This window comes from Eleutherodactylus coqui, chromosome 9, assembly GCF_035609145.1.
Source record: "Eleutherodactylus coqui strain aEleCoq1 chromosome 9, aEleCoq1.hap1, whole genome shotgun sequence".
Lineage (NCBI taxonomy): Eukaryota > Metazoa > Chordata > Amphibia > Anura > Eleutherodactylidae > Eleutherodactylus > Eleutherodactylus coqui.
Genome location: NC_089845.1, coordinates 99,129,271 through 99,144,979, shown reverse-complemented (window position 1 = coordinate 99,144,979; position 15,709 = coordinate 99,129,271). Strand labels below are relative to the sequence as shown.

The following is a 15,709-nucleotide window of genomic DNA, read 5'->3' as shown; positions in this document are numbered from 1 at the left end:
TCCCATAGTCCTGGTACTGTCTCCTCACCTCTGATGTTACGTGTTGCCGCTATCAGCTCATTGGCACCCCACTACACAATCACTTAGTACTGTTACTGTTTTTATGTTATGAGCTTGGTACTGGGGCTGTATTTATGTTAAAAGCTTGGTTCTGGTAGTGTATCTATGTACTGACCTTTTCTGGTCGTGTATCCATGTTATGAGCTTGGTTCTGATACAGTATTTATTCACTGAGCTGTTTAGGTGTGGGTACGTTATCTTGCTGTTTTCTGCACAAGCAATATACAGACAGACTGCCTTTCAGTACAATATATATATAGTTTTTCTTTATGATGGGGAGGTGGTAGGGGCAAGGAAAATTCTGCACAGGGTGCCATCTAACCTAAGACCACCACTGGTCAGCACTCAGGATCATTCACTGAGAGACCCAAGAAACCACAAACTGACACATTTGGTAGTTAATGTTGTTACCCTACAAAATAAATTGATCCCCTATCCAGATTATAAAGTATACCGATCTCATCAATAAGTACATTCACTGGGACCCACACTGATCATGAGAACTGGGGTCCAGGGCATCCCCCAAATGATTAGCGCAGTGGTCACATGTGCAGTGCACACTACTGCTACTCTCATTTCAATAGGACTGTCAGTTATATTGAGTATAAGTGCTTTCCTATCTTTGTCAAGTCCCAATGAAATGAATGGAGGAATAGTATGCAAGTATGACCACTGCACCAGCACCATTCATTCAGGCACACTTGGGACTCCTGTGCTTGTGATCAGTGGGGGTCCTAGTGGTCAGACACCCACTGATACTGATCTGACAGTTATCCCTTATCCTGTGCATAGGGGATAACATCATTTTGTGGGATAACCACTTTACACCCATAGGTAAATGTGTTACTAGTCTTGCAGACAGCTCCTGCTTCTTCAGGCAGCAATTCCATCACCTGAAATCTTTTAACTACTGTTTATGCTATATCCAAACATGGACGACCTTAGTTAGGGTGCAGGCCATAAGCTTGTAGTGGGGGCACCAGGAAGATCTAGGCTGGGCGTGATTGCCCCCTTTAGGTTTGCCCTGCTAGATGATCTTCTTCCTCAGTGCCGCAGCGTTTTGTGCAGCCACAAGAATCATCCTCCTCCTGGTTCTGATACCTCTCCTCTGATGCACTGAGGCACCACTCACAGACCATCAGCACCCTCACAACACAACTGCCTATTTCTGCTACTATATTTATATTGTTAGTCTGGTTCTGATGTATTTTTTGTCAAGAGTTTGGTTCTGTATTGAGCTTGGTTCTGGTATTGTATCTATGTAGTGAGGTTGGTTTTTGCTGTATTTATGTGATGAGTTTGGTTCTGGTGCTGTATTTACATTATGAGCTTGTTTCTGGTGCTGTATTCATTCACTGAGCTGTTCTGCTGTGGAAATGCAGTCTTCTTGCACAAGCAGAATACAGTCAAACTGCCTATCAGTGTAATGTATACAAATGTTTTTCTTACAATGGGGGTGCTAAAAAGGTTCTGCACAGGGTGCCATATAGCCTGGCATTGTGTCCAAACATGAGTATATATCCACCCTGGGAAACTACTTCAATTATTAATATGTGCATGACCAATATATCACCCCTGATGATTCCTGATCCATGCCCAGAACATCCTGCAGCTCTACATGATGCCATCTGGCAGCCTTCCCTTGTAAAACCAAATGGAGCATATCTCAGGTGTTTACTGCACCTGGCTGCCAGCCTGCAGAGTGCAGACATTAGCCTGAGTGCTGTTTACCTGCTGCTGTTTGTGCAGCTCACCATCATGACACAATGTACCAGCTCCCTGTCTCCCCAGTGTCAGCAGGGCTCCGGGTAACTGGAAAGGATGCAGCCTCTTATTTCCAGGCACGGTGAGAGCTGCTGCCAGCCAGAGAGCAACAGGAAGGCAATTAGAGGAGAGGGAGCTCACTGAGAGGAGGGCAGATCCTCTGCCTATTGGTGCCAGCAGGGAGGAGAAGAGACTGGAGCTGTGCAATGTGCCAGACCTACTGACTGCAGCTGACTGCTACACGTGTATCTCAGAGGGGAGGATGCTCTTAGACACAGACAGGAGCAGTCACTGCACATAAGATCACCAGTGCACGGTCCCAGCTAGAGATCCACTGAGGAGCCTCATCCAGCTCTATAGATTACAACCGTACAGCCACGGATCTGCGCTGGATGACCACCGGGACGGCGCTGCTGCAGGGAGCGCCACTGATTGGCACCGGGACGCCGCTGCTGCAGGGAGCGCCACTGATTGGCACCAGGACGCTGCTGCTGCAAGCACAGGAGGGGTTTGCTGCTTCTCATTGGACTTGCAGCTCATTCATCCGCCAAGACGCCGCGGATCTTGTACAGAGGATCGTCCAAGATGGGCAGAGAGCAGCGGCAGCAGCAGCGGGAGAGAGCGGCGAGCATCCGCATCCAGCGCTCCCAGAGCCGCAGCAGTCTGTCCGCTTCCTTCGAGGCGCTGGCCGGATACTTCCCTTGTATGAACTCTCCGGAGGAGGATGAAGGTGAGCGCTCAGTAGATGCCGGTGCAAAAGTTGCAAAATATACAGAAGACACTTTCTAGGACTTCTCTCCACTTGCGCAGCGTTCACTCTGCAGCAGGTGCGAGTTCTGTGCAACTGCTCAAGGGTCTCCGATTCTGCAAAAAGCCAAATCTGTGTTTTTGCAAAGCTGCCAATATGTAGCAGTGTGATGATTGATGGCTCCAATGTGCAGCATCATTAGCCTCCAGTCATCACACTTGTAGCCAGCGCTGCGTTTACTGTAGCTCCATCTGGAATGTACAGTAACAAGTTGCATCCTAGAGATGCCAAGTCATGGGTGTGAGACAGAGGGCAATATGGTGGCTCAGGTGTAAGGACCATTTCCAGCTAGAAAGAGATGAAAAAGGTAAATCTGAACAGATGACACTGCATGCAGAGGTTTCACTTGCAGGACTAAAATAAAGCTGGGTGACCATCTGTCTTGGGCTGTATTGCAGTTCCATTAATTGTCAGCTATAAGGATCTGATCACATCAATGTCTGAGGTTCCATTGAGAACCTCCATCTTTGAATTGCACTAAAATACAGGGCGAAATAGTGCAGCATTCAGCCCAAATTTTGTCCTGTAAGATGCTGGATGAAAACTGATCACATATAGTCCGTGGGGTCTGTCTGGTTCGGTCATAAGACGGATCCGTTTAGCAGTGGGTGTCTTTTTTCTCCTCCAATTACAGAGAAGGAGAATGGAATCCCCCAGCATCGAAGTGAATGAGCCCCAAGTTTCCCAAAAATTGAAATAAATGAGGAAGTTCAAAAGAAAGTAACTTAGACTGGATACATGAGTATAATACATAACCCGGAGCAGTATTATGTGGGGTTAATATGTTTATAGGGAAATGCTTTTTAAGCTCTATCTATCTATCTATCTATCTATCTATCTATCTCATATCTATATATCTATCTCATATCTATCTATATATCTATCTCATATCTTTCTTTCTATCTATCTCATATCTTTCTATCTATCTATCTCATATCTATCTATTTATCTATCTATGTCATATTTATCTATCTATCTATATGTCATATCTATCTGTCATATCTATCTATCTATCTATCTCATATCTTTCTATCTATCTATCTATGCCATATCTATCTATCTGTCATATCTATCTATCTATCTGTCATATCTATCTATCTCATATCTTTCTATCTATCTATCTATCTATCTATCTATCTCATATCTATCTATCTATGCCATATCTATCTATCTATCTATCTATCTATCTATCTATCTATCTATCTATCTATCTATCTATCTATCTGTCATATCTATCTATCTATCTCATATCTTTCTATCTATCTATGCCCTATCTATCTATCTATCTATCATATCTATCTATCTATCTATCTATCTATCTATCTATCTATCTATCTATCTATCTATCTATCTGTCATATCTATCTATCTGTCATATCTATCTATCTGTCATATCTATCTATCTATCTATCTATCTATCTATCTATCTATCTATCTATCTATCTGTCATATCTATCTATCTATCTATCTGTCATATCTATCTATCTATCTATCTATCTATCTATCTATCTATCTATCTATCTGTCATATCTATCTATGCCCTATCTATCTATCTATCTATCTATCTGTCATATCTATCTATCTATCTCATATCTTTCTATCTATCTATCTATCTCATATCTTTCTATCTATCTATCTATGCCATATCTATCTATCTATCTATCTATCTATCTATCTATCTATCTATCTGTCATATCTATCTATCTATCTCATATCTTTCTATCTATCTATGCCCTATCTATCTATCATATCTATCTATCTATCTATCTGTCATATCTATCTATCTGTCATATCTATCTATCTATCTATCTATCTATCTATCTATCTATCTATCTATCTGTCATATCTATCTATCTATCTATCTATCTATCTATCTATCTATCTATCTATCTATCTATCTATCTATCTATCTATCTATCTATCTATCTATCTATCTATCATATCTATCTATCTATCTATCTATCTATCTATCTATCTATCTATCTATCTATCTGTCATATCTATCTATCTATCTATCTATCTATCTATCTATCTATCTATCTATCTATCTATCTATCTATCTATCTATCTATCTATCTATCTATCTATCTGTCATATCTATCTATGCCCTATCTATCTATCTATCTATCTATCTGTCATATCTATCTATCTATCTCATATCTTTCTATCTATCTATCTATCTCATATCTTTCTATCTATCTATCTATGCCATATCTATCTATCTATCTATCTATCTATCTATCTATCTATCTATCTATCTATCTCATATCTTTCTATCTATCTATGCCCTATCTATCTATCTATCTATCTCATATATTTCTATCTATGCCATATCTATCTATCTATCTATCTATCTATCTATCTATCTATCTATATCTCTGCCATATCTATCTATCTATCTATCTATCTATCTATCTATCTATCTATCTATCTATCTATCTATCTATCTCATATCTTTCTATCTAGCTATCTGTCATATCTATCTATCTATCTATCTATCTATCTCTCTATCTATCTCATATCTTTCTATCTATGCCATATCTATCTTTCTATCTATCTATGCCTTATCTATCTATCTATCTGTCATATCTATCTATCTATCTGTCATATCTATCTATCTATCTATCTATCTATCTATCTATCTATCTATCTATCTATCTGTCATATCTATCTATCTATCTATCTATCTATCTATCTATCTATCTATCTATCTATCTGTCATATCTATCTATCTATCTATCTATCTATCTATCTATCTATCTATCTATCTATCTATCTATCTATCTATCTGTCATATCTATCTATCTGTCATATATATATATCTATCTGTCATATCTATCTATCTATCTGTCATATCTATCTATCTATCTATCTGTCATATCTATCTATCTATCTGTCATATCTATCTATCTATCTGTCATATCTATCTATCTATCTATCTATCTATCTATCTATCTATCTATCTATCTATCTATCTATCTGTCATATCTATCTGTCATATCTATCTATCTATCTATCATATCTATCTATCTGTCATATCTATCTATCTATCTATCTATCTATCTATCTATCTATGTCATATTTATCTATCTATTTCATATCTATCTATCTTATACCTGTCATCTGCTGAGATGATGTAGTATAGTATATAAAATATAGTATATAATTACACATATAGTAGGTGCTGTAGTACATGGGAAGTTAGTATCGGGCCACTGCCTTCACTGTGTTACTGCAGAAGTATTTTTCAACTCATTTTAAAACAATGTAACATTAACAAAACACACAGTCCATACATTGTATACAGTATCACAGATCTCTAGCAGGTGGCACGGTAGGGGCTGCGGGCAGTGGTCTTCCTCTTCTGCAGTACATTATAGATATTCGGCAGCCTCCAGACATTTAACATCCATTACATCATAAGGAATGAGAGAATTTAGCATCTATCACTAAATAAGAGCAGTGGTTCTCCTCCCTGCACTCACCAATATATGACATTGTGGAGTGTTACTGAATGCGGTTGATGTAGGTCCATTTGGGACAGAATAGACAGAAGATGATTAGTGAGATATTTGGTGGCCACTTACTTCAATGCTTAGGACTTATATTGACTGCACTATAGCCATACTATTAACCCTTTCCAATCCAATGTCGGGCCTGCCCCGACATCATAATGTCCCTGCACAGCTCCGATGTCGGGACAGGCCCGACACTGCAGTGCAGGAGTGCATCTGCACCCGATCATCTGACACATCGGGTGCAGATGCACTCCTGCACTGGTCCTCATCGAGGATCCCCGAGGAGACTGTAGAAAGGGTTTTTAACCCTTTCTGCCTTCTCCTTTGCACATTACATAGCGCTCAATTAGCGCTATGTAATGCACGGAGAATCCGGCCAGCGATCATGTGACCTGACCCCCAGCGGTCACATGAACGCCGAGCCGGGAGCCTGCACCGTGGGCTCGGCGATCATGTGAATGCTGGGTGCCACCTGACCCCAGCGGTCACATGATCGCCGAGCGGGGAGGCAGAGTGAGAATGCGGAAGACGCCTGACAGGTAAGCAGCCCCACCCACGGTGCAGTGAGCACCTGCACCCTCCTGAACTCAGTTCAGGAGGGTGCAGGGAAATGTATTTTTTCTCATCCATTCTCACCAGCTCCAATTTATTTGGAGCTGGGGAGAATGGGTGAGAAAAAATAATTGGATTGGAGAGGGTTAACACTTGTTGCATACTGTACATCATCATAATGCAGAGTATTTAAAGAGCCATCTCCACTTCTGGTAGTAGTCAGGCTTCCTGATTCCATACACCTGGGATGATTATTACTCTCTCCAAAATACTATTTTTAATGCTTCTGATTGGGGTCCATAATGCAATCCAATGTGCAGACTGAAAGGTTTCCCATGCCTTTCAGTACATTTGCCACTAGCGTAAGCCAGCCCGAGACAGCATAGTAAACCAAACTTATTAGGAGACCTGCAACATTTGAGCTGTTGCATTATGCAGTCCTGATAATTTTCTGACCACAGCCTTGGATGAAAAGCCTCATAAAGCTGTGCACATGACTGATCTTAGATGTAGAAGTACTTGTGCGCAGCGCTAGCCTTCAGTTAGACTTATCTTTTTAACCTTTCTTGGTACCTCCGCAGGAAAAAATTGCACTAATGAGCAGTCTGCCTGTATTCTGCTTGTGCAGGAAGATATAGCAGCACACCAGAACAGCTCAGTGAATAAATACTGTACCAGGATCAAGTGCAATACATGAATACACCATTAGAACTAAGCTCAGTTCAGAAATACAGCACCAGAAACAAGCTCCGTCCATAAGTACATCACCAGAACCACACTCTGTACCTAAATACATCACCTGAACCACACTATGTACATAAATAAAGCATCCAAACCAAGCTCATAACAAAAATACAGCAGTAGAACCAAGATAGTAACACAAATACAATCCCAGAACCAAGATTATAACATAAATACAGCACTAGAACCAAGCGCTGTATATAAATACTGCCCCAGAAACAAGCTCATAACGTAAATACAGTAATAGAACAAAATGAAGAAATACTGTGCATTTTTGGGGGAAGTCAGGTGATAAAAAAACAGTAATTCTGGCATTGTGAATTTTTTTTGTTTACCATATGGGATAAATAACATCATATTATATCAGAATATATAGTGCCTTCTCAGAAAATCATAGTGCCCCCATCACTCCACCTTAAATCTACCAGTGGTCACCAAAAGCTGGAGGCAGGAGCCCTATGTTACCACACTGGTTACACCTATAGTAATTAAGGCCGGCCATGATTGTGCATTTTGTTACCACTTTCTTCAGCATTCTGTCCTATGTAGACCAGGCCCACCAGTTACCCAATGACTTACTCATAATGCACTTGGGATTATAAGCAAAAGGTGGCGCAGATAATTATACAATGGCGACATGTGATAAAAAAATTGACACAGGTAAACATTGACCCAGCATTCATGACTGGCTAAATTTAAAGGGATCCATTGGCAATCTACTATTAGCCATTGGGGTTGCCAGACCCTCCTCAGATGTTGGGGGTTAACATAAATACTAAAGGTTAGATGTTTAATTTCTCCTTACTATGTGGAGTCAGTATGGACTGCCAATATAATATGCCCTGCCCAGACCTCCGTAGGGATTTCACTTCTTGTGTGTGCTATATCGGTTTCCTCCATTCATCAGTCCTATTAGTCTGTTTCCATTGTCAGGCATATTTTCTTGCAGTCTCTATTCCCCCAATGATAGGGTTAATACATGGCATCTTGTGACGCGGTGCGGTGACCCTGGAAAACAATAAAAGTTGTTTAATATCAGTGGGCACGGACAGATTAAAGGACGGCCCACAGGACATGAGTTGAGCTTTCCAGTCAAGCACCTAACATAGAAGAAGTATCTAGTAGATGTCACTACTGGGCTACCACATCCAAAGACTAGATGTCTATAGCATCACGGGGCTCACTGGTCAATTTGCAAACACTTTAATCAGTATTGGCATCAAGTATCTCATTCAAAAGGTGTTCAGATGCCTTACGAGCCCTGCAGTTGTGGTGTTGGGTAAGTTTTGGAATGGGTTCTGGTTGCATCTTCTACGTCTGTGTGACATCAGAAGATGAATTAAAGGGAGTATCTAAACATTAGGACATAGCCTTGGGTAACCCGTCCATAGAGAGCCACAGCCCTTTCATTGTTGGCCATACACTAGGCGTTTGTCATCAAAGTTTAGTTCTTTTTTAGTCTTTATTAGGGGGGTTGTCCAGGACTTGTACTAATGATGATGTATCCTGAGTGGGGACCTACAGCTGAGGATCCCTGTCGATCAGCTGATTGTCTGTCTCGCTATCGCTGTGGCCAGTGCTGAAAGCCGAGAGTGTTGTTAACGGGGTTTTCCAGGAAAATAGTATTGATGAACTATTCTCGGGATACGTCATCAATAGTTGATTAGCTGGGGTCCGCTCCTTGGGACCCCAGTCGATCAGCTGATCGGGGCAACCTCCGTGAGTGCCACAATACACAGGAATTGGAACAAAGCTGCTGCTCCGACCCTCGTGTAGTGGCTGGTAATTGGAAGCACAATTCTCATGAAAATCAGTGGGAGCTGCGCCTGCAGTTACATATGCCGGTCACTACACTGGGGTCAAAGCAGCACGTTCAGTGTATTGTGGCACCCCAGCCAATTGGCTATTGACAACCTATCCTGAGGATACGTCATCAATAGTATTTTCCTGAAAAACTCTTTTAAAATTGCAGCAGCCAAGTTTAGTATTACAGGCACAAATCCCATTGAATTCAATGGGGGGGGGGGGGGGGGTGCTGCAATACAGATGGCGCTGTTTCCGGCATAGACAGGGGGGCGGGCGATCAGCTGATCAACTGGAGTCCCAAGCTGTGGATCCCCACCAATCAACTATTGATGACCTATTCTGAGGACAGGACATCAGCAGTAAAAGTCTGCATAATGTCTTTAACCTATACGATTACAGTGATATCATATAATCAGAGCCGGACTTGTGTTAATGGTGACTTGTGTGGTACCTGGTGTTCCTGGACCCATATGGTGTATACTGTCATACAGTGTACAGATAATCATACCATATCATACAATGGCTAATTATACAGCGTTGTGCCCAGGAATACTGTTTTCCAATAGGTGGCACTGCAGAGGTATTATTCCATCTCCATTATTTGCAAGGTAGTGACAGTCACACTGATTGCAGTGATATGTCTGCTGTGTGGATCTGTGCAGGAGTTTTGGAGAAACTTGTCTTTTATTAGTAGCAGCACATGCATACAGGACTACTTGAAGTAGTCCTGGATATTCATGAAGTTCAGGCTAGCCACACCCATGCCGTCCTCCACGGGCTGATAAATCATTCAGATTCCCATTCAGTATAAATGCACGACCCGACTGCGCGACAAACTACAGTTTGTTCGCTTTTCGTTCATTGTTTAGTTTATGCATGTAGTAAACTAAATTATGTATCTAGCGTGTGAACAGACAGTCGTTCACTTATTAGAGACTGCCTGCTCACTGTGTTTGGAGCACAGGAACGATCGATGGGACGACCAACAAGTCAATAGCATGTAAAACGGCTCATAGTTGGGGGCGGCCCAAGGACTTGGATTTGTGGGGAAATGGAGTTTTTGTTTACTGTTGGGGAAATGCTCTTTAAGCCTCATTCACACAAAAAAATGGAAAGAGACTTGTTATTTGTATAGCGCCAATTTATTTCGCAGCGCTCTCAGGTAACTCAGTAAGCTCGGTACTCATTTTAACTCGGAAGGATGGAAGGCTGATTCAACCTTGAGCCGGCTACCTGAACCACGCGGGGATTGAACTCATAGGAGTCTGTTGGAGCTTCCAGTGTTTTTTCAGCAAACGTTAGGACAGGAGCTATCATTTCATCGGCGACCAAAACCAGTTGCTGGTGTTCTCTTTTTGACGGTGCGATTTTCTAACGCGCCCAAAAATTGCTCATGTGAATGAATGCATTGAAATCCAGGTAATGAGCGAGAGCTGAGGGCTTCATGTCTGCTGCCTTAACACTCTGCGCCACACGAGGCCCCTAAGGGAGCTGTGCTGAAAAATCACGACCATGTGAAACATTGGATTCCAATGCATTCATTCACACCAGCAATTTTCGGATGTGTTAAAAAATCGCACCGTTGGGGCTCCTGCACACTTGGGTCTTTCTTGCGCGTTTTTTTTCACGCGATATCGCTGCGTTTTTACACTCTATTGTCAATGAGACTTTCTAATGTTAAAAACGCATCACACAAAAATTACAAAGCACCAACTTGCGATAATTTTTAACATTATAAAGTCCCATTGACAATCACAGCGATATAGCAGCATTAAAAAACCGCAAGTGTGTGGGAGCCCTCAAGAAGAGAACATCAGCAACTGCTACGGTCGCGGATGGAATTATAGCTCTGGACCTAACGTTTGCTGAAAAAACACTGGAAGCCCCAATAGACCGGAAACTGGGAAAAAAAGGGAGGGGAGGGAGTTTACCTGCGTCCGGCACTCAGGAAGGAAGACAGCTGCTGCTATTTAGGCATTAGAAGTCACTCTGAGGATTTCTGCTGCCGCGCATTTTTACAGCAATATGCCCGTGTGAATGGACGAGAAAACGCTAATTAAACGCAGGACCCGGATCATGGCTATTCTTCCTTGGGGCTTTTTCACACGGGCGTATTTTTTATCAGTATTTTGTGAGCCAAAACTAGCAGTGAAACTCACAAAGAGAAAGTATATTGGGAAGATTTGCATTCCTTCCGTTTTTTGGATCCAGTTCTGTTTTTGGCTCACAGTCCACTGGCGTAGCGCTCCGCAAGTGACGCACGCTAACATACAAAAGGAACCTTTTAGTTTTACTTTGCATGTTGTGTGTCCAGTATGCAAGTGTGCCGTCTTAGGGTGACTACCCACTACAGTTTTTTTTCCCTGCGAAATTCGCAGCATTTTTTTTCCTGCAGGGGTCTATGGGACTTGTAATGTTAAAATCGCGATCGCGCAAAATCGCAATTTACCGCGAAATCGCGATTTTGCGTGGTCGCGATTTTAACATTACAAGTCCCATAGACCCCTGGAGAAGAAAAAATGCTGCAAATTTCGCAGGGGAAAAAAACTGTAGTGGGTAGTCACCCTTACGTCAAAGAGGTGCCAATCACAGAAACCCAGCGTCCTTCTGCTTGCCGCCTCCTTAACGTCATTTCGCACTTTCGCCATACGTTGCAGACCGCTGTTGTATCGGATCGGCCCTAGCAGGAGTCTCAATTGTCAAAATCCCCTCAATTTACAAAGAAACCACAAAAGTCCTAAAGTTATTGAATTCAGCAGCTGATCTGTTATTTCTGTATGGGGCAGAGATAGGTGACAAGCAGTAGAGGAAGTATGAAGGTCCAGTCTCACGGGCATATTTTCTGACCGCGTGCCATCTGAATTTTTTACTGACGGAATACAGGCATTAGAGTAAATTAGTGTATTCAGATGTACGGTTTTTATGCGGACTGTGAAGTTGCACGTAGAAAATGAAATTGCAGCCTGGACTATTTGGGTCTGTAGTTATGGACCAGAATGGCCCATGAAAGTCCATGGGAGCATAAAAGACGCAACAAACATGAATGTTACATGTATATGCACTGCGTGTTTTACACATATTCCCAGGACGAACGGAAAAAAAAGTGACATCAATTGAGCTTGCTTACTAATTTTTTTTTTCGCATGTAAAAAACAGATGGCGCATGGACGTAAAAAAAATGCGTATAGCTCATATACATACAGTGAAAATAGTTATTTTTTCACTTACCAAAACAGCTTTGTCAAAGAGCCCTTACCCAGCTTTCCCAGACTTCTGAATTGCAAACCTTCCTAAATATGCACATATATTGGATCTTCTGAGATGTGCAGGAGGCCAGGAAAGCTGACTTCTTACATGGAAGTTATAATGGCTGCCATGTTCCTTTTCACCCAAAGATGGACCTATGAAAAAATGGAAATAAATTTATAGATTGAGCTGATCGTTATGTTATTTGTGTTTTTGCACATTGTGATTCTTTAAGGTACCCCTCACACAGGATAGAATCAGTCCGTGCGGACATTTCTGCGTCACAATGTTATCCCTGCGGGGCTTGAATTCCGCACCTGTTCAAATCCGCACGTCTTTACTTGAAAACCGCAAGATTAAATGCGGCAGTGGAAAAGCTTTATGCTGCGATATTAAGGATGTCTTACGGGATTGTTGTTGCGGATTTCTAACACACAAGAGATGTAATTCAGCAATTAAAGTCTGTGAAATCAAACACAAGAAATTCCATAAGATGTTCCACAAAATGCGTCCTGCAGTTAAAGGTGCAACAAAATCCGCATCCGTACTGCATCCTGCAGACTATTCCATTCCTTGTGGAAGGTCCTTGAAAGGGAACCTGGGTCACTGTTCCCTCTAGGCTGTGCCCTCTGGAACTGCAACCTCCGCAGACAGGTAGAGCTGTTAAGCTGCGTTCACGCTTGGCGATTTTTGAACCACAGCAAAAACAGATGCATTGTTAAAAAACACACACAGTTTCTAAAAACACATGCACAAACATTTTTCACAGTATTTTTTTTTAGGCTGGATTCTCATGGGACGGAAATCCAGCAGAAATCTTGCAGCGTGGCCGACACCGAAAAACTGCGGGATAAGCACAGCTTCAAAACCCACGGCCTTTAGCTGGCTTTGTCGCCTGCATCTCCGCTGCGGTCATCTCTTCCCATAGAGAGGTCGCTGTGGAAATGAAAAAAGAATTAACATGCTGCGTCTTTGTTTTCCGCGCAGCACGTCAATTTCAGTCCGGCTTGGCCGCAGCGTGTAAACACGATTTTTGCAAAAACTCGTCCCTAGCTAATCCTTTAGGGGACACGGGTGTAATGGCCGCGTGGACATTCCGCAAGGAAATTCCCCAGCGATTCCCTCCCCGGTGAACCCAGACTTATTTTTTTTTGCTGCAATTCAAAAATGCGACAAAAACGGCCGAGTGTGCGCACAGCCCTACTGGGATCGTCAGTCTTCAGTAATATGTTGTTTTAACTATTTCTTTTCCAGAATGCACAGTTTAGAGGGAACAGTGCCTGTGTAATGTAGATGACATAGGAGGCGTCCTTCACAAGCTGGTCTTAATCTCGCGCACCGTGCCAGTGCAGATGAGTGCGTTGAATAGACCCACAAAAGGGTCAGATAATCTGCGCATGGCATTTAGATCGCCTTGTGGATGACGTCTGCTACGTCACATAGGCAGAGAGGGGTTTATGACAAAACTCTGGGCAGCAAAGACAATTCAGTCCGCCTATCCTAGGGGTTGGCATCCATTAGCAGGCGGCGCAGGACGTTTTAAAATGCAATTTCTCAAGGTATTCTTTCTTCAGTATCTGTAGGGGAATACGTTTTGGAAATAGCTTGTACTTCAGTGTTCTGTTCCTGTAGGTTTATATGCTCGGAAGTGATGACTGGTTGTAGCAGGTTTAGAAATCCAATTTTCACATGCTCTATCAGGGAATTCTGAATTAATAGAGGGGTATCCGCAGAAACGCCTTCTCATGTTTTGGCAGTTACAAAGAGTATCTGTACCTCTGGAGGGTCTAGAATCATAGAATGGTAGGAGTTGGAAGGGACCTCCAGGGTCATCGGGTCCAATCCTCTGCTCAATGCAGGATCACTAAATCATCCCAGACAGATATCTGTCCAGCCTCTGTTTGAAGACTTCCATTGAAGGAGAACTCACCACCTCCCATGGCAACCTGTTCCACTCATTGATCCCCCTCACTGTCTAATATCTAATCTGTGTCTCCTCCCTTTCAGTTTCATCCCATTGCTTCTGGTCTTTCCTTGTGCAAATGAGAATAGGACTGATCCCTCTGCACTGTGACAGCCCTTCATAATACCTCATGTGATCTAGACTATATGCTTCTCTTTATACATCCCAGAATTGTGTTTGCCTTTTTAGCTACTCCATCACACTGTTGACTCATGTTCAGTCTTTGATCTATAAGTATGAGTCTTTTCACATGTGCATGTATACCCAAGTCGTTTCACATGTGCTGCTTAGCTCAGTTCTTCCCATTCTGTATGTGCTTTTTTCTTGTCAAGAAGTAGGACTTTGCATTTCTTATTTCTCCCTGTTAAATACCTTTATTTTAATCACCGCCCACTGTTGAAGCCTGTTCTGCCCTACATTACACAAACAATCTATTGACTTGAATAGTGATCATGTAATGCTAAATTTCACCTGTGGTGGCGCTGTAGGGGGAAATTGAACACCTTCTGTCGAGTTTCTCAACGAGCACAGCAAATCTTTGGGGTTCCAGCAGGAGAACAGTTACAATTGTATTTTGACAATAAGTAGATTGCAAAGAAAAGTGGTGAACCCCTATAATTTCCTACAGGCCTGCAAAGAGCATAGAGTCTTATTTATCGATTTTTGTTGCCCATAGCAACCATTTAATTAATGCAAAATTGATCTCTGGCCGGTTTTGATTAATAAGACCCACAGAGTGTTGTAGTCATGGAGGAGGTGTTGTGGTCCTGTGAAGAAGCTTCTAAATAAAACCTTTTTTGTCTTTTTTTGGCAGAAGTTGGGGGCAAGAAGTTGAAAAGCACGATCCAGAGAAGTACGGAAACGGGCCTGGCAGTAGAGATGAGAAACTGGATGACAAGACAAGCAAGTCGAGAGTCTAATGATGGAAGTATGAACAGTTACAGCTCAGAGGGGAAGTAAGTGTCTGCTCACCCCTAATAAAACGTCTTGTATGTTCACTTCTATGGTCACAGCAAAGACATGTGCAGGTGATTTACAATGGCACATAAAGTTTCTTGAGTCCATGTTGTAGAACCGCCATGTGGTGCTTTCATCAGGCATTATATTTTGTATATCTCTGTAATATCGCAGATATTTAAACATGCTTAATTGGTTTTCTCCCATATGCCTTATGAATTAGGCTGCTTTCACATTAGCGATGTTTTCCTGCATGGCACTGCAATGCGATGCTATGCAGGAAACAAATTGCAGC

General features: G+C 42.2%; 1 protein-coding gene across 4 annotated transcripts in view; it reads left to right on the top strand.

Moving 5' to 3' along the window:
* Positions 1-15,709, top strand: part of RIMS2 (regulating synaptic membrane exocytosis 2) — a 690,919-nt gene that overhangs the window by 662,517 nt on the left and 12,693 nt on the right. For all 4 annotated transcript variants that reach the window (XM_066578097.1, XM_066578099.1, XM_066578100.1 and 1 more), the window contains one exon: positions 15,272-15,413. In XM_066578097.1, coding sequence (XP_066434194.1) covers positions 15,272-15,413 — 142 coding nt within the window. The remainder of the gene's footprint in view (positions 1-15,271; positions 15,414-15,709) is intronic.